The following is a 25,790-nucleotide window of genomic DNA, read 5'->3' on the forward strand; positions in this document are numbered from 1 at the left end:
TATGAATTCAAAGAGTTTGTTTATGTGAGACTCCACAGCCTCCTTCACAAGCACCCAATATAATGTCTTGAAATGTTCATTCCTATAATTAATTCAAGAAGGCGTATCACTGAACAATATCCATGGACTGAAAGGCTTGCCGGTGTACCAGAAAAACACTACAAAACAGATTTCAGTTGTTCTAACTAGGGATGAGGGGAAGTCCTAGTGCAGAAACAACAGGCTAATTTGTATTGAGTAGGGACGTAACACTTTGCTGCCATGAAGAAAAACAGAGAAGTTGCAAGGTAAAAACAGGAAGGGCAAATAAAATAGTTCTGGCAAAAAACAAACACACAGATATGAGTAGCAGAGGAGAAATACAAACAAGCTACGATTCTGAACAGGCTCCAATGAATATAATGTGGTGGAAATAGTTCAATTTTCTCACAATTCTGACACATTTTATATGCTGAAGTCATATATGCAGCAAGTTCCCAAGCATGTTTATTCAGAAGTTAAGTCCAACTAATTTCAGTTGGGCTTCCTGTCTATAACTGTGCAACCTCACTCATTAAAACTACTTTCCAATGCTGAAGACAAGGAAACAATATAATCAAGAGCAATTATCAGCTTTATCCTCAGACAAATACCTTAGGAGCGACCATCTCTTACTGGTTTCTGACCCAATTTCTTATAGTTCAGCTGGTACAAAAGCAAAAAGAGCTTTCCTGTTGGACATTTTAACATGCAGGCTGCAGTACTATGAACACTTATTAAGGAGCAACAATGGGGCTCATTCCAAGTATGCACAGAATTTCACTGGACATGTAATTTACTAGTTGAACTAGACTATATTTTTAAAAAAATCAATGAAGATATAGGACTTCACCTTAAAATCCTTACCTATGAATAAGACTGAACAAAAATATTTCTCCCATGGAAGTCTGCTTGATTTGCCCATGATCATGGTATCATGCACCAAGGTTTTATGTCCATTTGAACTACGACGACGTTCAATTTAAGGGAACTGTATTTCTAGAAAGGCTTCTAAATGGCAACCTAGTCTTCCATTCAAAGTACAGTGGTACCTCGGGTTACATATGCTTCAGGTTATAGACTCCGCTAACCCAGAAATATTACCTCGGGTTAAGAACTTTACTTCAGGATGAGAACAGAAATGGCGCAGCGGCAGCATGAGGCCCCATTAGCTAAAGTGGTGCTTCAGGTTAAGAACAGTTTCAGGTTAAGAACGGACCTCCGGAAAGAATTAAGTTCTAAACCCGAGGTACCACTGTAGACACAAAAAGTACAACAGGGAAAACTGGGCAACACTGTAGCATTAGTTACCCCAACTGATGAAAACACTAACTATGAGTGTGGTGTAGAGAGAGGTTAGAATGTCAGACCTGTGAGACCAGGGTTCAAATCCCACTTGGCCATAAAGCTCACTGAGTGACCATGGGCCAGTCACTGCCTTTCAACCTAGCCTACCTCACATGGGTTGTGTGAGGATTAACAGAGGAGGGGGAGAAACCTGGAGAAAATGTTCCTTGGTGGAAAAGATTTGATATAAATGAAATAACAACAACAACAACAATTATTAACTATAGCAGCTACAGCTGTGATGGATCAGGCTTATGGAAACTGTAGCATCTAGAAAGCACCAAGTTGTGGAATGAGAAAACCACAATACGCAATTACCTTATTCTAACTCTAGTCATGGCTATGTGTGACTAGCTGTGTTGGAATGTCCATGCAAATGAAAATTATCTAGCCAAGATACATATTAGCATTTATATACACACCTGAGAGCTTAAATCAAAAACACATCCAAAAGCAGATCTAATTTCAATGCACTGCACTACTTTGAACTAGATGTGCACTCAGATACGTACTGCAAACCACATTCTAGCAGAGCTAGTGACACATATTTCCACAAGGAATATTAACTTCAGTGAGACTTCCAATATACTCTTATGTACATAAGACCATTTGCAGCAAAGTAAAGGAGGGGAATATTGCTTTGTTTCCATTTTGCAACCATGACAATCAAAGGCGTGTACCAACATATGGCAAGACATACTCAATTTTCTCAACTGAGCAGGAGAACAGCAATGTGAGGGTGAGGAATTTATTAGCAAACACCTTGTCATTGTCAAGATTACTTCCTGTCGAGGTTTAGATTATTGGTGGCTTCTCCTCCATGCAAGGATGGTGGCCTTATTAGAATGATACACACACAGGGAGACTAATAGACTTACTGGGGACCCGAGGGGGCTTTCCAGCTGGCATGGCTAACAGTCCTGTCAAATCACTGGCTACTCTGCAGAATGGAGACACAACACCAGGTGGCTGATGCGACTCTTCTCCAGCTCCCTCTCCAGCTTCAGAGAGTCTGCTCCAATCTTTGGTATACATCAGAGCTTCAGGGTGCTAAAACCCAGGTGGCAAAAAAATCACAGCAATTCTGATCAAACACAGCTCATTATGCCACCTTCCTCTTGTGGCAGAGATTATGGCAAATAAAGATTTCTTCCCCACCCCAACATCTACAAAGTGCTGTTCAACAGACCTTTTCTGGATGGTTCTGTCTTTTGCAGTCTGCCCAGGTGGGGCTGGTGAAGGAGCTTTTGGTAACACAAGTTTGAAATTGGGAGAATAAAACTGCTTGCATCCACAACAACCAGGATACTACCACTGGACACCACTGATACTACCACTGTCCTATTTTGATGGGTGATTATTGTTTACTGAGGCTAACAAAGTAGACAAGGTGCTTTACCCCTTTTAGGACTTCAATTAAGATGCACAATTCTGCACAAAAACTGGTCTACACTGGAAAACTATTTCCAAACTGAATTAGACAGACAGACAGAAAACTATTATACCCTCAGGTCGCCCAATTAATGGAGTGCATACACTCTTGAATTAGTAAAATGACAGAAACACGCCATAACAAACAACTGCAGTACTTTTTCAGTTTGCATCTGCCCTGCATGATCTCAAAACATTTACTGAATACAAATGCATCTCAAAGATATGAAAATTTCCCTAATAGTTATGATTGTCTTTAACTTCAAATAACGGTAAAACAATGTGGGGAATACTTTTATGAGGTTTTTTAAAAGTGTTTTAACCCTTTAAACAAATAGAAACTAAAGACAACTCTGATTTCCTTTACCAACACTCGAAAATTGGTCCCCAATTCCCACTGGACATCTATCAATCTGGCTCTGCTTCCTCATTCTGCTCAGTCCTATGATTTGATAACCCCCCCCCTTGAAGAACAGCTTGCCTGTTTGTACCTGTCTTCAGGCAATTTCCCACCTTCACAATAGGAAGGGAAACCAGGGAACTGAAACCATTAGACTAGAATGCATTCTTGAGACCAGGGACACCTAAAGCCACTTAATTATTCCACATAAGCTTCCCTCTCCTTCCTCTGTTGTCTCCCTCACGTCCATTTTTAGAGCAGCGTTAGAAACTGATATATGAAAGCTAGGAGCGAAATGGCACCTTAAAACTAAATTATAGGTGCCACAACGGAATGACTAGGCGCGCTTTTTAAAAACAATAATAATATAAAGCTGAAAATGAATGAACTTCATTTTATATTCATTTTTCACATGGTCTAGTCCTCATCTGAAGACTGCAAAAAACAAAACCCTACTTCCCCTGCCCACCCCCATAATATTCTCATGAGGGTCCCTTCTTCAGTCCTCCTACAGTGGCTGGAAGTGGATAGGCAAAAAAGCTTCTCCTTTCGTTCCAGCAGTGGCAGTTTTAAACTGAAATCTTAGGCCCAGTACTGCTTCCAGAGCTCAGAAACTGCTTGCATTAATGAAATTCCCTGTCACAAAACATGCCTAGAACAATGCGAGTCTTAGAATGTAAGCCCCTTGGGAAATAGGCCTGTCCTCTCATTCTGTGTAAAACATCTTGTACATGGATGACGTAGTAGCAGCAATAATACTACAACAATGGGGTTCTTCACTACCATTGGCTATGGACCATAGACAGGAAGGAGATCTCTTCTATGCAATCTTCCTTTCATAAAAAGCTTGAACAGATCACAGAATACAAAGCAACCAGAAAATGGAACAGGAGCACTCTGGAAATAAAAAATGTTGCTACAGACCAGCTGACATGAGAAGCGTGATTAGGACTCTGCCGCCAGATTTTAAATTTGCCATCACTAAGAAATGCAGCTTCAATACAATTAACTGTATCATGCACATACTAAATGCTCTTAGAATCCATAGTTGCAAAACAAATATTTAATCTGTGTTATTACAAAATATATACATGTTGCTTCTAAAGTATATAAACAGTGCCAAATTTAGTTACTTAAATTTGTTAGTCTTTAAGGTGCTACAAAGTGTTCTTTCTGCTACAAAGAGGTTACTCCTCTGGGGGAAAAAATACTAGAATAGGTTAAAACAGTGGTACCTCCAGTTGCGGACGGGATCCATTCCGGAGGTCCAGGTGGATTCCGAAGTTTCCGCAACCTGGGGACCACTTCTGCACATGCACGCGTGGCGAAACCTGGTAAAATACTTTCTGGTTTGCCGTGCACGCATCTCAATGTTTACGTAACCAGAGGGTTATGTAAACGGAGGTTCGACTGTATTTCAATTTAAAATTTACCTAACGTTAAGAGGACCTCTGAGTGTTTTTAGTCACAGTGCTTTTGGCCAATGACTGGAGTCAGAGCTGTGTTTCATATGTGAGTTGTTTGGACACCAGGGAGCTCGTAAGAGCTGGTCAATGGTTAAGGCTTATGAGAGCTACTGTAATCCAACAATATTTGACAGCCTAGGCCAGTGGTGGCGAACCTATGGTACATGTGCCAGAGGGGGCATTCAGAGCCCTCTCTGTGGGCACACACACCGTCACCCCAGCAGGGCCATAGCTAGGGGGGTGAAACTGGCACTCCAGCACTGCAGGAGGCTCCTGGCCGCTTCCAGCATGGTCCCAGCACTGTTAGGGCACCATTTTCACCCTCAGGGCTGCACCGGGGGTGGGGTGTGGGGAGGAGGGCTCATGCTGGGAAACTGCTGCTGCATCCAAAGCCTGTGCCACCGCTACTCAAGTCACTCAAGCCCACCTGCCACCGCAACCAAACCTGACGGCCGCCTCTGGGCTAGCTCCACCTCTCCGCCATCAAGCTTGGTTGTGCCCGACCTGCCTTCCTGTTCTGCTCTCGGGTGGTAACCCTGGTGAGCAGTTGTCAACTTCTGAAGCGCCAGGGCCTCTGGCCAGTCTGTTGTTTCTACTTGGGAGGAAGCCGCCTTGAGTTCAGCAAGGTTAGACAAATTATCGGCATGCATACAACAGCAAAAATCACATTAATTGTTCAAAAGCATGCCAAATGCAAACTTTTACCTTTCAAAAAAAGTTGTTTGTATCATTGAAAGCTCTGTTATTGCATTTTCCTTTTAAGACAAAAGATGTTAATGTATGAATTGTTTTTTCTACACTAAAACCTCAGTATTCAGGTTAAATTGCTGTGTTGGCACTTTGCGATAAATAAGTGCGTTTGGGGTTGAAGTTTGGGCACTCGGTCTCTAAAAGGTTCACCTAGGCTTCAGTTTATGGTTGACATTGGGGGAGGGACACAGGATTCTTGTGCCTTTAATATGGCATACAGAAATTCAACAGGCTAAGCCTTTTCTAGCATGAAAATACAATTATGGGAAAGCTTAACTTCAGTTCCACAATAAAAATAGTTTTCGGTTCCAATTCTTTAAATAAAAGTATTGAAGGAAATTTTTACTGGTTTTCAGGTAATTACTTGATCACTGTCTTCTTTTTCCTTCTTTTCTTTATATTGATAAAACACACATGCATGTCACTTATGCTTAAGCTGGAACAAGACTAAGCAAGTATCAAGCTCTCACACTTCCCCTCTCCCTTGTCTCCTCCCATGCAACTGTGAAGACAATTTCTGCAGCATTTAGTTTTGCTTTTCCTGAACCTCAGCTAAAGGAGCTGCAAACTAAAAGGCAACATTTCTAGTGCTGGAGTGAGTGAAAATGCTGCCCATTACACTTAAAGAGCAGGCAGGGGCTTTCTCTCCCACCTCTGCTATCTCCTGAGATGAAACAATAAAGCAAGCTGCCCTTAAAAGATCATGCCAGGAATTGGAGATAAAGCTGTGGAGACGGGTGGGCCAGATCCAGCACACAGGCCATATGCTTCCTTGTTTTACTTTATTTAGTACCTTTTCCTCAGATAGTTTGAACTCCTTGTCAATTTAATGTATTGGAATAAATTCAAGAGACTACATGACACCTTTTTCAAAAACTGATGCCTATGAATACTTTGCACCAGTTCACAAGTCTCATTTCCTAAAGACAAAACACCCATTCCGATTCATCCTGCATTTAGACTTATGAATCGTCAAGCACCGCATTACACCACCCACACACTGTTTGTAAACACACTCATTGTATTCTTACCAGCTCCCATAATCATAAACCACACAAGCCACTGTATTTTCATATTAGTACACAGAGTGGTCCATCAAACTTTTTGTACCAGGTCTCCTAGGGAATGCTTGAAATCCTCTCTATCCACATTTTGTAATCTCCAAAATAGTACAGAGCAGTCTAGCCCAGGAGCCTGCAAAGTGCATGGATTTTGTAAGTTATAAGCTGTTGCTGTACCTAGAATTTTCTTTCAACTGTTTTCAAAGAAAACCTCCTTCCGCCATATACCTCCATTCTCTCTTGAAATCAGACATTTTAAAAACATGTTAGACACCATTTACTCCATCATAAACTACCAAATTGACAGGTTTAGAAAAATAATTAAGTTTTAACAAATAATTATACTTCTTCACATCTACAATGTATAGGAGATCTCAGACAACAAGATGTTCAAAAACTGTTGCTCTGTCAATTTAATTCTGTTCTTCAGAATTAAAGTTTTATCCTATCTTTCTGCCAAAGAGCTCAAGACAGGGTAGGGTCCCCTCTCCTTACTCCTCCTAACAACCTCTGGGACAGAATCAACTGATACACAGTGACTTGGCCAAAGTCATCAGTATGCTTTGTGGCTCACTAGGGATTTGACCAAGATCTTTCAGATGCAAGCCTAATGCCCAGGCCAATACATCACTGTCACTCAAGAACTGCAGTTCCTGACACGCAAGACAACTAGTCCAAACGTGACAATTCTGAACTGCTGAAGAGCTGTATTTTGAAAGGGAGGAAAGATCAGGTAAGAAGCTATATTATTAGTCAAATATTAAATAAAAATATGAATATGAGCAAAATGTTCAAAATGAAGCAGGATGCAGAAAAGGCTATGCTCTTCAATCCAGATTTCATATTTCCGTGGCTAATGTTCATCGGTAGGTGTCTGACATCCTGACAAGAGGGAACTCTAATTAACCTTAACAATAGTAAATATCTGCACCACTGTAGTATGTTGGTGGGGGGTAAGCGGAGATAGAGGACAGGCAACTTCATGTCCCACTAATGATCTCATAACTATCAGACCATCTTGGTTGTGAGTCCTGGAATACCGGCTCCCTGCCTTGCAGGCCTTTTGCCACCTGCCCTGAAAGGGCGAGGCCCCAAATGACTCCAGCTACAAAAGCGAATGCTGCTGAACAGACCCTTGGACTAGGGTACCATTTAGGTCATGGGTAGGCAAACTAAGGCCCAGGGGCCAGATCCGGCCCAATCACCTTCTCAATTCGGCCCGTGGACAGTCTGGGAATCAGCCTGTTTTTACATGAGTAGAATGTGTCCTTTTATTTAAAATGCATCTCTGAGTTATTTGTGGAGCCTGCCTGGTGTTTTTACATGAGTAGAATGTGTGCTTTTATTTAAAATGCATCTCTGGGTTATTTGTGGGACATAGGAATTTGTTCATTTCTTTAAAATATAGTCCGGCCCCCCACAAGGTCTGAGGGACAGTGGACCAGCCCCCTGCTGAAAAAGTTTGCTGACCCCTGGTTTAGGTGGTTTTCTTTGGGGGGGGGGAGTTGCTGCTGCTACTAATATTATTTTTTTGTACCTTTATTTTAGATCCTATCACGATTTATATGGAAATTGTTTAATTTGGTTGTGTACTTTTTGATATTTTATTTATTGTTTACAACTACTTTTGCTATGTTTGCAATTATAATTTTTATGTTGTAAGCTGCCTTGAACTGGTTTTAACTATGGAAAGGCGGCATATAAATAAAATGATGTATGTATGCAACTATGGGTGAACTTTCTATCAATGTAAAGTCTGCTCTGGACCAGTGTGATATAAGAAGCCTATACTAGGAGTTGTAAGTAGAAAGAAGAGCTAAAGGCAAAGTAAAATTCATCCTTGTGTAGAATATAAAAGAATCCCTTGAAGCTAGCAAGAGACTTTGCAGTTTCATATATAAAAAGAACAGAAATCATGTGGAGCCACTGTACCTAAAGGATGGAAAGGAGATTAAAGAGCATTTGTCTTGTTTGTCTCAGTTTTTAATCAAAGAAAATGATACCAAACAAGACTGTGCAGAGGCCTTTTGTCCCCTTCCAACCCAATGATTCTGCGTGTCTGTTAACTGAATAAAGGAATGTAGCATTGACCATAATTAAGCACAACAGTGGTCAAATTCAACATTGTGTCGCTGGACAACACAACTATAAAATCTAGTGCAGCATCTGAATTAAAACAAAATCAAATGAGGGCTGGTAGTGCATTGCTATTCATAGAATCATTGAACCACAGAATTGTAGAGTTGGAAGGGACCACGAGGGTCATCTAGTCCAACCCCCTGCAATGAAGGAATCTTTTGCCCAATGCGTCATCAGCAGTTAGAAGTGCCTGCAAGCTGCATGGAGTGTAAACAGCATGGCACACTTACAACAAAAAGGGCCAAAATAATTCCACAAACTGCAGAAGATTTCAAATGCAAAATGATTCTAAATTAAACATGGTATGTTACACAGAAGTCTAATAAGAAGCTGAAGTAGAAGATCTGAGAACTACCCAAAGATGTGCAAGGCTAAAAATAAATTCAATTTGGCAAGAAGACCAGTAACAATGTTTTTTTAAAAAACCATTTCTGATTTTATACAGCAAATTTTGAGTGCTTCATGTACATGATCCCAGTAACTCCTAAAACTACCCCAGACAGGAAAACTTTCATTATTCCAATATCTCAAGAGATAGTGGAGGAAGCAATGGTGTGGGTTCTCCTAAGCAAATTAGGTTAATTCTTCAGTTTGCATTGGAAATCCTTCTGATGCACTATAGAGCAGCGATGGGAAAGCTCAGGTCCATGGGCCAAATGCAACCTTCCAGGCCTCTTGTTGTAGTAAACAAAGCTAAAAACTTTGAAACTTTCAAGCTTAGCCAATGCTGTATTTGCAACTGGCATTTATTCACTCTTAGTACTTAACTTATGAAACAGAAAATATTCCACCCCGCAACACAGGGGAAGAGAGCATTTTGTTGTTTCACTGTTGTCTTCTAAACTTTCTGTATAGCTTGTTTTTGTTTTTATATTTATACCTTTTTTGTTGATACTGTGTTTTCTTGCCAATTCTATAATAATTTTAGATGTTTCAATGTTTAATTACACTTGAATGTAACTAATATTGTGAGCTGCCTTGCAAGGACTAATCCCTGTAAAGTGTCCTACAAATATTTAAATAAAAACAGTAGACCCTCAGGTTACGTTACTCTAGAGTAACGTAAAGTTCAGGTTGCAAAAGCGGCAAACCCGGAAGTGTTTTTTCAGGTTTCGCCTATCGTGCGCATGCACAGAAGTGGCACCTCTGGATATTTTTCGGGGTGCGCACAGACCCCCGGAATGAATTAAATCCATATCCAGAGGGTCCACTGTAAATGACTAAGCTTTTCCATGTATGCAAAAGGCGAGTAGGGCCAGTCCCATCCCCTTCTCCTTCATAGGACTTTAACTCCTACAATGTCACTGAAGGCTGTCACTGTGTATGTATCATTGCTGTCATGTCTTGGCCCATCCCCTTGGCTGCTTTGTAAAAGGATGCTTCCTTCTCTTGTAGATCCTGAACCCACTGCAGGAATGCTGTATTTGCTCTGCAGAAGAAGCCTGCCCAGAAATATATGCAAGTCTTGTGTGTATCTTCCTTCCATTCCTTTGTGTATGTGCTTATGAAAAGCTTTAAGGAACTGGAACCCCTTATGGCAATCTAAGGATGTCTGGAGACTGGCAATAGTGGGCTAACTGCTGGTGGTGTCACTGAGGCTGATGAGGAGGGGGTGTCCTGGTGTAATCTTGGCTGCTGCGTGTATGATGGTGCAGAAGTGTGTGCTCATCATGGTGATTTCATTGGCTGTTAGAAGTGTCTCTGATTGGTGGGCTGTACCCACCAATGGGCTGTATTTCAAAAGATTATGCAGGCGGGTGTTGCTTTTTTTGCATTGCATTTATATGTTCTGGTAGTGCATTTGCATTTCATTGCATTTGTATGTTCTGGTAGTACAAGTTTTCCATTAAGGCCATCTGTTAGATACTTCTTACCCCTCTGAGAGAAAAGCCATTAGCAGTAGCAGCAGCAGCTGCTGCAAGGCATCACCTGAATAAGGTGAATGAGTGTCCCAAGTAGATGGCCTCTTGGCTGCTGCAGGCAAAATACACAGGGAGAGCCCACCATTCTACTGAATATGCCCTATTCACATATGCTTGACCTGTATTGGATATGGCAGCCATTCTGCCAGCACAGCAGCAGAATGTGAGAAGGATAGCTCAGTTGGTAGAGCATGAGACTCATGGGTTTGAGCCCATGCTGGGCAAAAAAGATTCCTGCATTGCAGGGGGTTGGACTAGACAACCCTTGTCGTCTCTTCCAGCTCTATGATTCTGTGATATATCTCGACCCAGCATAAGGTAAGCACAGGACTTGCTCAACCCACTTGGCCTTACTAAATGATACTATCTTGTCTCTTTAAAAGAAGGAACAAATGGCAGATGCAAACTATATTAAGCGCAGAAAATATCAGTGCAAATTACTCCTTGATTAAAAACAGGATAGCTCAGTTGGTAGAGCATGAGACTCTTAATCTCAGGGTTATGAGTTCAAGCTCCACGTAAGGCAAAATATTCTTTCATTGCAGGGGACTAGATGACCCTTTTGGTACCTTGAAACTCTATAATTCTAAGATTCTAAGCTTTGTGAAGTGTGTAGAGTAATGCTGCACAGAAACTATATTTCTGGAGTTTGAATTAGTTTCCTGTGTAGAAGTTGAAGGTGTTTCAAAAACACAGGGGGAGGAAGTCCTCTTGCACGAGTAGACCTCATTCATCATGTACAGTACATATGTTGAATTCCAACCACTGAAGTTACAAGACTTTCAAGCTTTCAGTGTAAGAAGGTACACACTTTGTAAACAAAGTTGTAGAATAAATCTTGGAATATTTATTCAATATGTATTCAGTACTGACAGGAAGGGTTATAAATATAAGTATGAAAGAGGACTCAGGCCTATTCTATAATTCCGTTCATAAGCCACCCATGATTTTGTGCATTTAAGGCCAATAACTGACAATGTTCCAAAAAATCACAGATGGCAGGAACCAGAGAATCAGGAATATATCTCACCCCGCTCAGCGTCCACTTCTACCTTGGGTATAAGGTCTTTAGGAGCAGCAGACAAGACTAAAAAAAATTAATGTCTTATTAAGTCCTTGTTCTGCACAGATCATTACGTTTGTACAACCATGATGTTGCGCAGGCCTTCCAAGGCAGGCATTTAGCAAGTAAAATGGTTCAAAGTGCAGTTCATCCCATTAGCTACTGATAAATAGAATTCATTAATAGCTGAATTGCTAATCTAAACTGCACCAACAGGAAAATGTAAAGACATACACATTCAGCATATTCCAATATGTAATATGCCCACATCCTGGCCATATATATATGAATAGATTGTGCTCTGGCTGTCTTAAAACAAAGGATGTAAAGATTTAGTTTCTCTTCCTGGGGGCCACAAATTATTCCATGTTGTATGCGAACTAAAGAACAAAAGCCAAGGGCCTCTGCTTGATAAAGATCTTCAACTTATAAAACTACAATAACTCAAGTTCAGAACTTAAATAAAAATACACATTAGTAACAAGAATCCCATCAAAGAGGCAGTGAGATCAGTAGGTAACAAAGATATGCAAGGAGTACTAATGAAAGGGAAACTGTGGTGAAGCAAAGTCATTTGCATCCATGTTTATTTACTACATAAAATGCTAGAAAGATGATTACAAGTGAACCTTTATTTTCAAGCATTTAATCTTAAAACAGGATAGAGGTGAGAAAGGATGAGGCTTTAGAACTGACAATTTCGAATTTCAATTTCAAAGCAACAAGTAACTAGGGTTGGAATGTCATCAATCCAATTTAATATTTTAAGGACTAAAATATGGTAACACTTGATTTCTAAAAATCTGCCTGCCTCCTTGCCAATAGGGTAGTAGCCAATTGTGTAGAATTTCAAAACAAGAGTCTTCAGGAAATAACATGTCCATCAGATAAATTAGTGATAAGTAAACTTAAGGATATGAAGGCTTTATATAGAAGGAAAATCATTTGCTTTTTTTTGGGGGGGGGGGAATCAGCAGTCTGCAATGGGAAGTTTTGCTTCACCAGCCTCTTGAGATACATTGAGGATGTCAAGAACAAAGACAGTCTTGACATTTTGTGTTTGAGCTTTCAAAGAGACTTTGTGCATTACTAAATGCTCTTAAGGAAATTTAGCAGTTATAGGATAAGGAGATGGGTGTTACAAACTACTAAGTAGTTAAGCAAAGCTGAAAAGCATGGGATAGTCTTACATGAATATTTTTCACAGTGGAGGGAAGTAAACAGTGAACACTCCAACAACAACAATGTATATACTTGGCAAGTGCCAGTTAATGCACAGAATGCAAGCTGGAGTGAACAGCACTGATAGTCAAAGTTTGTAATTGTGTCACGAAATCATTTGGAATTTTTTTAAGCAAACAGAATAACTTAAACAGATTCAACTTCAGCACCAAGAAATCCTAACTTCACATGTAATCCAGATAAAATAAAAATATTGTCCAGCAGTATTTCTTCATAAGGGTATTTAACCTATTTTAGACATACTCCCCTGAAGCAGAAGGTATGCAGCTTGTGGGTACCCCTTCATCCATTACCTCTCTGATAATGAAGGTGGCAATGGGCAATGGGCCTTTTATCATTTCTAACTGGTTCATCAGCTGCAGCCTTTTCTGGAGAAGATGAACCTACTGCCAGTTACCCATGCCCTGGTTACTTCCAGACTCAACTACTGCAATAGTTCTTTGCATGGGGCTGCCTTTTTGAAAACACAGACATTTCAATTAATGGAAAATGCTGCTGGCATCTTCAGGGATCGAGACAAAAAAAGAAAAAAAAAGAAATATTGTTCTATCTGTATTCTTTGCCCATTTGTTTCTGGGTTCAATTTAAAGGGCTCATACTAACCTTTAAAGCCCTAAACAAATTAGGACAGATTACCCAAAAAACCTAGACAGAATCTTAAAAAGCAGAGACATCACCTTGCCAACAAAGGTCCGTATAGTTAAAGCTATGGTTTTCCCAGTAGTGATGGATGGAAGTGAGAGCTGGACCATGAAGAAGGCTGATCGCCGAAGAATTGATGCTTTTGAATTATGGTGCTGGAGGAGACTCTTGAGAGTCCCATGGACTGCAAGAAGATCAAACCTCTCCATTCTGAAGGAAATCAGCCCTGAGTGCTCACTGGAAGGACAGATACTGAAGGCAAGACTCCAATACTTTGGCCACCTCATGAGAAGAGAAGATTCCCTGGAAAAGACCCTGATGTTGGGAAAGATGGAGGGCACAAGGAGAAGGGGACGACAGAGGACGAGATGGTTGGATAGTGTTCTCGAAGCTACCAGCATGAGTTTGACCAAACTGTGGGAGGCAGTGGAAGACAGGAGTGCCTGGCATGCTCTGGTCCATGGGGTCAGGAAGAGTAGGACACGACTAAACGACAACAACACCCAAAAAACACACCTGCATATCAAAACTGCATATTTACAGGACGGACAGAAGATCCAGAACATTTTTATGTCATCTGGTGGAACTTTTATTTCCTTTGCTTCAGACTTAGGTGTTCAATATTCAACATTCATGCCAGCTAAGGAAACATGGATGTCTTGGTGTCACTAATTCTGTTTCTTATTATTTATTGGTTGTTATGTATATGGGACGCGGGTGGCGCTGTGGGTAAAACCTCAGCGCCTAGGACTTGCCGATCGCATGGTCGAATCTCTGCGGCGGTCGCTCCCGTCGTTCAGTCCCAGCGCCTGCCAACCTAGCAGTTCAAAAGCACCCCCGGGTGCAAGCAGATAAATAGGGACCGCTTACCAGCAGGAAGGTAAACAGCGTTCCGTGTGCTGCGCTGGCTCGCCAGATGCAGCTTGTCACGCTGGCCACGTGACCCGGAAGTGTCTCCGGACAGCACTGGCTCCCGGCCTCTTAAGTGAGATGGGCGCACAACCCTAGAGCCTGGCAAGACTGGCCCGTACGGGCAGGGGTACCTTTACCTTTATGTATATGGTACAATGTAAAATCCTGCTACTGCACTTTTAGATTACTAAAAATGTCAATTAAAAAAAAAATTGGACGTCATGCTCTCTGGGCTACTCATACATAAGATCAGATAGGTGGGTCCTTGAGACAGATCCTCCTCAATTGTAGCACCAAGATTGTAAAAGGTCTAGAAAACTTCCTCCTGGTTTAGATCTACCATGCTTATCTCCTGCTTTCAGATAGTTAGTAAAGCCTTTCTTTAAAATCCCAGTTTGGTACGATATATGAACTGTTATTTCCTGGAGTTTTTAGCTCGCTTTTTGATAGTTTTAATTGCTGCTATTATATTGTTATGTGTTTCTGAAGTTTCATTTTACCTTAATGTGTTTTTATACTCCTACTGTAAACTGCTTCTGTTGTTTTAACAGAAAAGTGGGATTCATTAATACAACTAGCAGCCCTCCTCACTCCACTTAGCCTAGGAAATTGATCAACATTCCTTGATCAGTATTCCTCCTCCTGCTTAGGCACGTGGATAATAAGCTCATATTTCCCCTCTCTGTATTCCTACACTGGTTTCCAGTCTCAGGTATAAGCTCCTTGTCCTTACCTGCAAACCTCTCCATAGCCTTAACCTCCTTTATCTCTGATTTTTACATGTCTATATATGACTGCCTGTGACCTTTGCTCCACCAGCTCCACTACCCACAGGTGTCCCAAGATCCCCTGTTCCTTGAAATTACTTTCTCCCCTGCCTTCCAGAAAAACTTCATGGTGCCCCCTCTCTTTTCCTTCAAAACCAAGCTTTTCTGTGAAGACTTTGACACAACTCACGATCCCCTCCATAACTCAACCTAATTGTGTATAACTGAAATAACATTATTCCTCTGTTAACTCCTGCCTTCACTTCCACCACTCACCTCTGTTGTTTCATTTTTTAGTTACAGATTGTTTGTCTACTGTGATGTCAAATGTCAGTGTGGCTTTACAGAGTACAAGATGACAAGCAGAGTAGAGTGCTTACAAGGTCTCCCATCCCCTGCAACAATTGTGAGTACCTATGAACTAGGGGCCAGGGACGGGGAATCCAGGCTATGTTATGCACTGTACACAGAATAAATTGAATCAAGTTATTCCTCTTTTTCATTATATTAGGACAGGGTCAGCACAATCAAAAGGAACCCACTACTTCAAGATGTAGTTTCCATTATCTTAATGATTTTAAAAGAGAATTGGAAGAATTCATGGAGCATCAAGAATCTCACTGATTATGAGCCATGAGAATTAAAAACAAACCTCCTATTCAAAGGCAGTATACCTCTGCTAGCTTGATGCCCTGTTTGTCCCACGGTCATCTGGTTAACTGCTGTTGTAAATAGAATTCTGGATGAGATAGGCTTTTGGCAATTCTCAACATCCATACATTACAGAGACCAATTTGTACAATATTTGGAGCAATACACAAACCTGCAATGTCACACATTATTACAGACATTGTTTCAAACTTGTTATGTACTTGTTTCTGGAGCTGTGCATCCTAAGTGCCAAAACCAGGTACCAGCCAAAGAATGCCAAAATAAGTGTGGAATCAAGCTAAGTCCAAGCCATCCCCACTACAATGCATCTGCACTGAAGGATGAATAAAACAATTTCTTTAAAAACAATGACAATGTCATGGGGTAGTTCAGAACTATCATAAAACAGAGGAGAATTTGCCTTTCAGATACTTTCCCCCAACAAATCTTCCCACAAACCTACAGCCAGGATCAAGATTGCTCAGCTGCCATAACCCAAAGAGGGAGCAACAAAAAATATGGCCTGAGCACTGAAAATATATCAAACACAACTGTTCAGCAAGCAGTTTCACTGAAAGCCAATAACTAGTTGCAGAATCAAAGCTTTCCTTTACTAAGCTACCAGCAGGGATCTGAGCAGCCACACTACATAAACTGTCAGCATGCTCTAGTAGGCACTGAGGCCACATCCAGTATCAGATCAACTAAAAGTTAAGTAGGCTGACTTCCTAGAACTCCAGCTTTGGTTCCCAAGTCTTTGCCGCCTGTTAATATACCCCAACCTACTCCTGAACAACAGGACCCTGGTAACCCAAGGCTTCTCAGATCATTAACACATAGTTCTCTAAACAGCTGTCTGATGCACAAAAACTTTCTACTGTATTTCCATTTGTCTTCTTACTTGCTTCCTGCTAAGACTCAAACTGGGTGTCCAGATAACTTCTTGTGAGAAAATCAACATTACTCACTGAAACAGGAGTTACTCAGGTAATTTCACAGCTGATGTAGATTTATTAGTGGACAAAAAGGTCAGGGAACTCAGAAGGTGCCAAAACAAGCATTGTAGCCATGTTTGCATCATATTTTAGTGTCCTCTCTTATGGACTGGCCACAACAAAAACAACAACCAAAATACTAACACAGCAAACACTAAAACAAGATGCAGCTAAGAATAATATCCATAATTTGCAAAACAACACTCCAGATTATCACACTTTTTTTCAGATTTTTTAAGAGCGTCTGAGTTTGGGTTGATCCACATTAATAAAAAAAATATTATCTCTTTTCATCATTGAAATCTCATTGCAGGAACTAAAACTGACTTTAAGGCTACAGCCCTACGAACATTGAACTGGGGCTTCCAAGTAAAAATGCACAGGATCAGGCTGTAAAATGGCAGAAGTTCACAAATTACAAGGACATGTGCACATGCACCAAGTTGATTGTGTGGCTGCAGAATCTCCAAGATCCCACACTTAAGCAAATACTTTGAAATCTGCTATTATTACAGTCATTTATAGTAGAAAGCTCTCACACTTTGAAGAGCTGGCATCTACAGGATACATATAAACCTCAGACGTACTTGGCATCTCTCCGTTATAATTTTAATTAGCACAGCTACAATGGAGCTTTATTCCACTACTATACTTGAAGCCTGCACACAACTGGATTGCAGCCCTTGTAAGAACCATTCAGCCTCAAAAGGACAACAGTAAAATAACTTACTATTCACTAATTTAAAAGCAACAGCTCTGCTGGATCAGACCAAGGATTCATCTAGTCCAGCAGTCTGTCCCCAACAGTATTCAATCAGAGGCTTGCAGGAAGCCAACAAGCAGAGCACAAAAGGGAACAACACTCCCATATCATTTGGCCCCTAGCAAATGGTATTCAGTGGCTTACTGTCTATGAACAGGGAGGTTCCATGATAGGCATAAAGGTAAAGGTAAAGGTACCCCTGCCCGTATGGGCCAGTCTTGCCAGACTCTAGGGTTGTGCGCCCATCTCACTCAAGAGGCCGGGGGCCAGCGCTGTCCGGAGACACTTCCGGGTCATGTGGCCAGCGTGACATCGCTACTCTGGCGAGCCAGAGCCGCACACGGAAACGCTGTTTACCTTCCCGCTAGTAAGCGGTCCCTATTTATCTACTTGCATCCGGGGGTGCTTTCGAACTGCTAGGTTGGCAGGCGCTGGGACCGAACAATGGGAGCGCACCCCGCTGCGGGGATTCGAACCGCCGACCTTTCGATCGGCAAGCCCTAGACGCTGAGGCTTTTACCCACAGCGCCACCCGCATCCCATGATAGGCATACCTCTCCATGAATTCATCAAATCCCCTGGTAAAGTTATTTAAGCTGTGTTCATTGACACATCTGGCAGCAAATTCCATTAGCTAATGGAATTTCAACTGTCAAAAGGCACTAACCAATAGTAAATATGGAAGACTGAACTTTACATAACACTGAAAAACTATCTTCCATCTTTTACTGTTGGGTTCATGGTGCCCTTTGATAGCTGGAATTTGCTAATGGAATTAGCTAATGGAGTTCCAACTATCAAAAAGACACCAACCATTAGTAAAAAAATGGAAGATTATTTTTCATGTAATCGAAGTTAACACTTTCAGCAAAATTTAACATTTAAATACAAAAGTTTTTGGTTGTCATGGATTACTTATTCCTCAGTATCATTAATATATACGTATCTGCCTCCATGACAATATTCCATATCCATTGGCTGTTAAATTCGTACTTGCTTGTTTAAAAGTTTTACTACATATAACTTCTGTATGTCATCTTATTGCTAATTAACATCACCAGAAAAATGAAAACAAAACAGAATGTGATCCATTAGTCACACATAATTCTTCCTATTACCCATAAACCTTTTCAAATTTTCAGTTCCTCTCACTGTTTGATTATTGATCATCCATTTACTTCCACATCAACAAAAAAAGAATATCAAGAGCAAAGTGAACTATTGTCCGTGTTGTCTTCTATGGTGCTGCAAAATGTGAGTAAACAAAAGGAGGAAGGCAGCATACAATTATATCCAAGAAAGAAAGTTTAGCTGTGTGGCCCTCCAGAACTTGGTGAACTACCATTCCCATAAGCACCACCAGAACTGTAAACGATCAAGGAAGATGAAGGTCCTTGTAGAGCAACATCAGGAGGACCACACATTAGCCACTTATTTTTTAAGGTGTCATATTGTAAATAGCTATTGTGAATTTATCAGCCCATATGCACATATATGCCACAAAGACGCTTGAATATATACTTGAATGGTCGGCCAGTATGGTGCATTGGTTAGGGTCAAATTAGGACCTGCGAGACCAGAGTTCAAATTCCCACTTGGCCATGAAGTTCACTGGCTGACCTTGGGCCAGCCACTGCCTCTCAGACTAGCCTACCTCACAGGGCTATTGGGGGGATTAAATGAAGAGGGGGAGAACCACACTGAGCAACTTGGAGAAAAAGGCAGAATGTAAATGTGGTCAATAATAAATAATTCTTACTTGCCCTAGACTAGGGGAGACCTATCAGATTAGATAGAATTGCAATTTACTAGTTTCTCAACAGCTACTCAGATTACAATCAACTTTACAGCAAAAAAGTATGAAAATGTATATTCAACCACCTTAGAATATCATCCAAGCCCTTATCTACATCAACAATCCGGCCCTATATATTCACTCTCCCTTAGGGAACCTTTTCAACTTTACGTTATCTTCTGCTCTTCATGGCTACCACCCATCGCAAGCCTTTCTCTGCCATCCAAAATAAGAATTCCCTGAAGCATATGCTGCAAGTCACACCAACTCTGAAGTGTTCCCAATTTCAACTTCCTCTTCAAAACTCACTTCCTCACATGTCCACACTTCACTTCGGCACAACTCTGTGTGCACATTTCTCTTACCAGATTAACACACATACAAAGTGCCCTCTGTGCACTTTTCAGGCTTCTGGTACCCATACATTACCCTCCTTGCCAGGCATATATCCCCACTGGTACTGCTGCCAGTTTTTCTCCACCATTTAATCATCGTCCACCCCACCCATAACTTTGACGAGCATGCATCCATTTTCCTTCGGCAATACAGTGCCAAACTACATTTGTCCTCCCTCTGCGTTGCCCCCACTTCTTTCCCAACATCCTCTCCTTGCGCATAGCCACCCCTACCTGCCATTCTCCCTTCCTCTTGGTTCACCAAGCCTAGGCACCGAAATGTAGCTTCCCTCTCCGGCTCCAGTCCCAAGCGCTCACTTGCCGTTAGCCCTGAAGCCTTATGTACGCCATTCCCACGTGCCCCACAACAACCCCCAACTCTGTCCGGCAATGCAAGCCTGCCCCTAAAACCCACCCTTCCTATTCTCCCCCCAACCCCGCCAAGCCATGGGCTTCCCTGCCCTGCCAGCTGGGCCTGGCTCGCTCACGTCCACTCTTCCTCTCCGTATCAAATCACGCCCGCCATAAAGGCGCAGATCGTCCCGGGAAACGGGGCGGCATTCATTCGCCCCATAACTACTATATTCCCCCCCTTAGGGCGGGGCCAAGGCCAGGCCAGGCTCTGAGGCGCCCACAACCGCCTGGGCCTCGTTTTTTTTTAGGCCGCAGTTCAGGCCACCTCCTGGTCCGGGACGAAAAGGGAGCCGTAACGGACACAGGCCCCATGACAATGCAAAGCAGCTCCGGCCCGCCCTTCTCCCGCCACCGCCGGCTGCGGCTGCTACCCGAGGCCCGGCTCCGCTGCCGACTTACGAACTACCGCCACCCCTCCTAGTGCAGCGTCGGCGGCGCCATGATGATCCACCTCTCTCCTTGGCTCCCTTTCCTTCTCCCCATCCACCGCCCGGTGTCGCCCAGGCCCGGCCAGCAGCAGCAGCAGCGGCCCCGCACTCACTCACCTTCATGTCGGGACATCCTAGTTCAGAGGAGAAGGCGGCGGCAGCGGCCCGGCCCGGCCCAGCCCAGGCCCGTCCCGGGCTCCAGTTCCCTTCCCCCCCCCACTTCCCTCCCCACCCACCCACCCACCCCCGGTCTTGGCTGTCCGGCACCGGCTCCGCAGCCTGGGCCCGGGCGAGGCTCGAGGCTGGGCCTAGCCTCTCCCAAGTCACCCCCTCCGTGTGCAGGAGGCGGCTCGCTTCGGCGCGGGCGGGCGGAGGGAGGCGAATCGACTCCGGCGGCGGCGGCGCTCGTAGTAGTAGTGATGGTGAGGCCTCTCCGGGATGGTGGCGGCGGCGGCTGCAGTTCCTCCCTCCCCGCCTTCCCGGGAGGCAGCAAGCGGGCGGGCGGGTGCCGCCGCCGTGACACGGTGACTCTGTAAGCTCGCTCAGGGCCCCGCCAGCTCCTAGCGCCGCCCTCCCGCCCGACGACGACAGCAGCGGCGGCGGGTCTCGCCGGTCTCCCTGGTCTATTCCCCTCCCCACGTCGTCCGTCGTCGTCGTCGTCCTACCACCACGCTCGGCGGTAACAGCGCCGCCGCCGCTGCCTCTTCCACCTCCTCCTCCTCCTCCTCCTCCTCCTAGCCCGGCCTGCCCAGCCTACCTCCCCTTCTCTCTGTCTCTCCTCCCGCCCGCCGAGAGGAAGAGGAAATAGCACAGCGGGCCAGAGAGGGAGGAAAGAGCCGGCCGGGCTGTGGAGGGGAGGAGGGTCTCGCCTTCCCCTCACGCACCTCAGCCCCGCTTTCGGCTCTCAAGCCTTTCCCCTCACAAAACCGCCTTCTTTTCCCTCACAAAACGCGCTTTCCCCCTCTGGGCGGCTACAACAACCGTTCGTTTGAAGAAGAAAATAAAATAGAGAAGCTGGGCTTCAGCCTCGGAAGACCAGGCCCCACAGCCCTCCCCATAGATGTACAGCTTGGGAGATGTGCAGAAATTCGGGGGTCGGGGCGGAATTCCTACATCGCTTATGGATTTGGTTTTTTTTACTAAGACTCCGGTCCAAACTCCAAGCGCTGGTTTGTTCCCCGCCCTTGCAGCTTTGGGGGTCCCAGTAGCACACACTGGGCTACCACGTTAATTCACATGTCAGGAAGGCATCGTTTGAACACAGTAGGGTTTGTTTCCGAGTAAACTCGGGAGGCTCGGCTTGGAATCAGAGAATGGTTGGAAGTGGACCCTGAGGGTCATCTAGTTCAACCCCCCTGCAATGCAGGGATGTCAGCTAAATTAGGCATGGCGGGTGGCCATCTAACTTCTGCTTAAAAACCTCCAAGGAAAGAGAGTCTTGCCACCTCTTTTGGGAGTCTGTTCCGCTATTGAACAGCCCTTCCTGTCAGAAAGCTCTTGCTGGTGTTTAGGAGGAATCTCTTTTTTCTGGTAGCTTGAATCCATTGGTTCATGTCCTAGCCTCCAGAGCACGAGAAAAAAAGCATGCACCATCTTCCATGTGACAAGTCCTTGAGATATTTGAAAATTGCTATCAAATCTCCTCTCAGTCCTCTTATCCAGGCTAAACATACCAAACTCCCTCAACCTTTCCTCAGTAAGGCTTGGTTTCCAGACCCTTGATCATCTTGGTCACCCTCATCTGCACAAGGTCCATCTTGTCAATATCCTTCTTAAATTGTGGTGTCCAGAACTGGACAAAGTAATCCTAGTCTGGTCTGACCAAGGAAGAATAGATTATTACTATGACTTCCTTTGATCTGGACTCTATACTTCTTGATAATGCAGCCTAAAACAGCATTAGCTTGTTTTGCTGCTGCATCACACTGTGGATTCATGCAAAGCTTGTGGTCTACTAAGATCCCTAGATCCTTTTCACATATGTACTACTGGCAATCCAGGTGTCTCTCATCTTATATTTGTGCAGTTGGTTCTTCCTACCTAAGTGCAGAACCTCTCCAATCTGTTAAGGTCACATTGAATCCTAATTCTGTCTTCTGTGATATTGGCTACTCCTTCCTGTTTGCTAATTTCCCCTCTCACACTGTTACTCTTGATCAGTTTTCTGCCCTGGCCGTGGGTAGTTGTGTGGGTTTTTTAAACCAAAGAGCACCCCTCCCACCCAAAAAACCCCATATATAATTCTGTCTCGAAATCCACTAGAATTTCAAACTCAGAGTCGGAGACATATTTACACTTGCAAATCCTTCTCTTAATCCATTTTCTTGTTTACAGGTAAAAGTAGTGTAGTGGGTCCTCACATATATATTCACACTGTGGAAGAGTGAAACAGCTAGAGGGTTGGACTAGGACCTGGGAGACAAGGGTTCAAGCTGGCATAAAGCTCTGTAGATGATCTTGGGACAGTCATAGGCTCAACCTAATCTACCTCACAGGTTCGTTATGAGGATAAAATGGGGCAGAGGAGAAGTCTGTATGCCACCGTGCATTCTTTGGGGGACAGATGGAATATAAATGTAATATGAAATAAAATAAACACTTTTGGTATGATCTCAAAGTGTCTGTAACAGGATGTGTGATTTTGAGCCTTTATTCCATAGAGGGATCATAGTCCGCAGTTAAATTATTCAAGCATTTCACTTCAACTAATTTATGTAGATTCCAACTTGCTGGCTCACCCTGTTCATCACCCTCATCTTCTTTTGTTCATAATTTTATCAGCTCCTCTAACACTTCATTAGTCAATGTTACTCTTTGTCCCTCAATTAATTCTTCAATTTCTTCCTCAAGGGTATCAGTGAAGCCATCACCGACCCCTTGCCTGGCCATCTGAACAATTCCACTTCATTGTCAATACTAGGGAAATCCTTAAAATCATTCACACGTTCTTAAGTTTCGCCAACATGCATTGACTGATTCAGGCTTGATTGCATCCATAGCCTGCTTAATATATGTGATGCAATTGGTAATGTTAAAGGCCTTCCAACACTCAATCGCATTAAGACTGGGATCAGCACCCCTAGCATTATGGACCCATGAGGATGTAAGCCTATGTAAGTTGCCTTGAAACAGCAAATAAAACCTTGCTCATCAGGTTGGATGATGGAGCTGATATGGGGGGTGGGGAGAGAAAGACAACTTCAACATTACTACATGATACCTCAGTTTAAGAACAGTCCTGTTTACGAACGATTCGGTTTACGAACTCTGCAAAACTGGAAGTAGTGTCCCGGTTTGCGAACTTTACCTCGGTCTAAGAACAGAATCCGAACTGTAAGGACCCTGGTGGCAGGAGGCCTCGTTAGGGAAAGCGTGCCTCAGTTTAAGAACGGTTTTGGTTTAAGAACAGACTTCCGGAACGGATTAAGTTCATAAACTGAGGTACCACTGTATGTGCAAAGTGCAGTGACCAGGAGCATTGTCTACAAACAGCAACACTTGGTCAAGTTCTTTCTCCGCAAGGTACCACTTAATCTCCAGGACAAAGTAGTTGTGGAACCAACGCAGATCGACATGCCATCTCTCAGTAAGACCAGCACAAGAAGTTTTTCCTCCAGCTTTGAAACATTGCTGGCTCTTCAGCTGCACACCAATACAGAGGGGTGACTTGCGTTTTGGGGCAATGTTGCACTCTTCTTTAATCACTAACCATGCTCAGTGAGGGGACCACACTTACTCTGAGGCTGTTTGATGAGTGGGATATCCTGTGCTTTTTTCCCTGATGGCTCACCCCTTTTTTTCTGGCTGAGCATGCATGGTTGAATTTGCATGAGGTGAACACGTGTAATATGTGGTTGTGTTGCATTATCGTTTGTGACCATTTGCAACAAATTGGGACCTCAGAAAATGTATTGGAAGTGCAAGTAAATCCAGAAGAACAGGATTCGCACCATTTATTAATTTTGTTCTGGTCCAAATCTGACCAACTGCAAGATGCTGACTTCTCAAACAACTGCCAATATAGCAGCAAAAAAGCTGTGGAGAAGCCTGTGGCAGAATTTTCTGTCAGGCCATTTTATGGGATGGGTTTTGAAGTGTCGGCCCCCTCACTCAATTCTCAAAATGGTCCTCCATAATAACAGCTTTGTGACAAAAGGCAAGTTTAATGAAAGTAGTATGTTGAATTTCTTCAATTGCCAGTGTACTTTTGTGGGGGGAATTGAAATAATTACAATGGTGCAAACTTTGCTGTGCTGTTGCTGCTATATTATTTGAAAGATCAACACTACAAAGGGAGAAGGATAAGATATAGCTAGCTATGGTATAAAGCCAAAACCAGGATATGAGAAATCCACAATTCACATCTCACTCCAGCCATGAACTACTGAGACAACGTATATGAAGTACTTCAAATTCTAAAGCCCTATATAAATGCTATGTACAGTTGTACCTTGGTTTTCGAACAGCTTAGTTCTCGAACGTTTTGGCTCAGCAAACCCGGAAGTGAGTGTTCCAGTTTGCAAACTATTTTTGGAAGCCGAGCTTTGGTTTCCAAACATTTTGGAAGTCGAACGGACTTCCGGAACAGATTCCGTTCGACTTCCAAGGTACAACTGTATTGATATTTTTGCCATAGCAATCTCCATTTTTGTATTGCCCCTTTTTTATTTGCCATTGTTTATTACAAAATAATGTATGTGAGCCCTATAGAACACAAACTATTAAGGTAATATCAATCCTACATAAACAAAGGTTTTATGTAAGATTAATATGGGGGGGAGGCAATAATGATACAGTACTTCTGTTTTAATAGCGCACATCAACCGCTGAAAATAAATAGGTAGTTGTTTATATATTGACACATGACCGGAGGCGTATTTAGGCTCCCTTGGGCGCTTGGCAAGGAGATGTTAGCCACCCAACGAGGCAAAGCAGTTCACGGAGTGCTTGGATGGGCGGGCGGGCTCCTAGGCACTCCAAACCAGAGTAAGAGGCACCATTTTTGCAACCCCCTGGGCCTGCACCTTTGGTAGGGGCCAACCTAACCAGTCCCTAGGTATACCTTTGCACACGAGGGCACCCACCACCTTCCATTCCCCCCATCCTACTTGGAGGCTGCTGGTGTCACTGTGTGTCTTTGACTGCCCATGTCATGAACGTCTTGGCAGGCCCTTCAAGAGCTGGGGCAC

At 43.2% G+C, this 25,790-nt stretch overlaps 1 protein-coding gene and 1 long non-coding RNA gene across 4 annotated transcripts in view; one reads left to right on the top strand and one right to left on the bottom strand.

Moving 5' to 3' along the window:
- Positions 1-21,322, bottom strand: part of KCMF1 (potassium channel modulatory factor 1) — a 45,255-nt gene extending 23,933 nt beyond the window's left edge. Inside the window, exon 1 of one of the 3 annotated variants that reach the window (XM_053370300.1) lies at positions 20,719-21,322. In XM_053370300.1, coding sequence (XP_053226275.1) covers positions 20,719-20,734 — 16 coding nt within the window. In that variant the 5' untranslated portion in view covers positions 20,735-21,322. Of the gene's footprint in view, positions 1-19,993; positions 20,099-20,718 lie in introns of those variants that run through there. The other 2 variants (XM_053370302.1, XM_053370301.1) reach the window with 2 other exon arrangements.
- Positions 15,478-15,837, top strand: LOC128404607 (uncharacterized). Its single transcript, XR_008328144.1, has 2 exons — positions 15,478-15,566; positions 15,672-15,837. It is a non-coding gene; the product is annotated as an uncharacterized LOC128404607 (long non-coding RNA).
- Positions 21,323-25,790: the final 4,468 nt, after the last annotated feature.

This window comes from Podarcis raffonei, chromosome 17 (assembly GCF_027172205.1).
Source record: "Podarcis raffonei isolate rPodRaf1 chromosome 17, rPodRaf1.pri, whole genome shotgun sequence".
Taxonomy (NCBI): domain Eukaryota; kingdom Metazoa; phylum Chordata; class Lepidosauria; order Squamata; family Lacertidae; genus Podarcis; species Podarcis raffonei.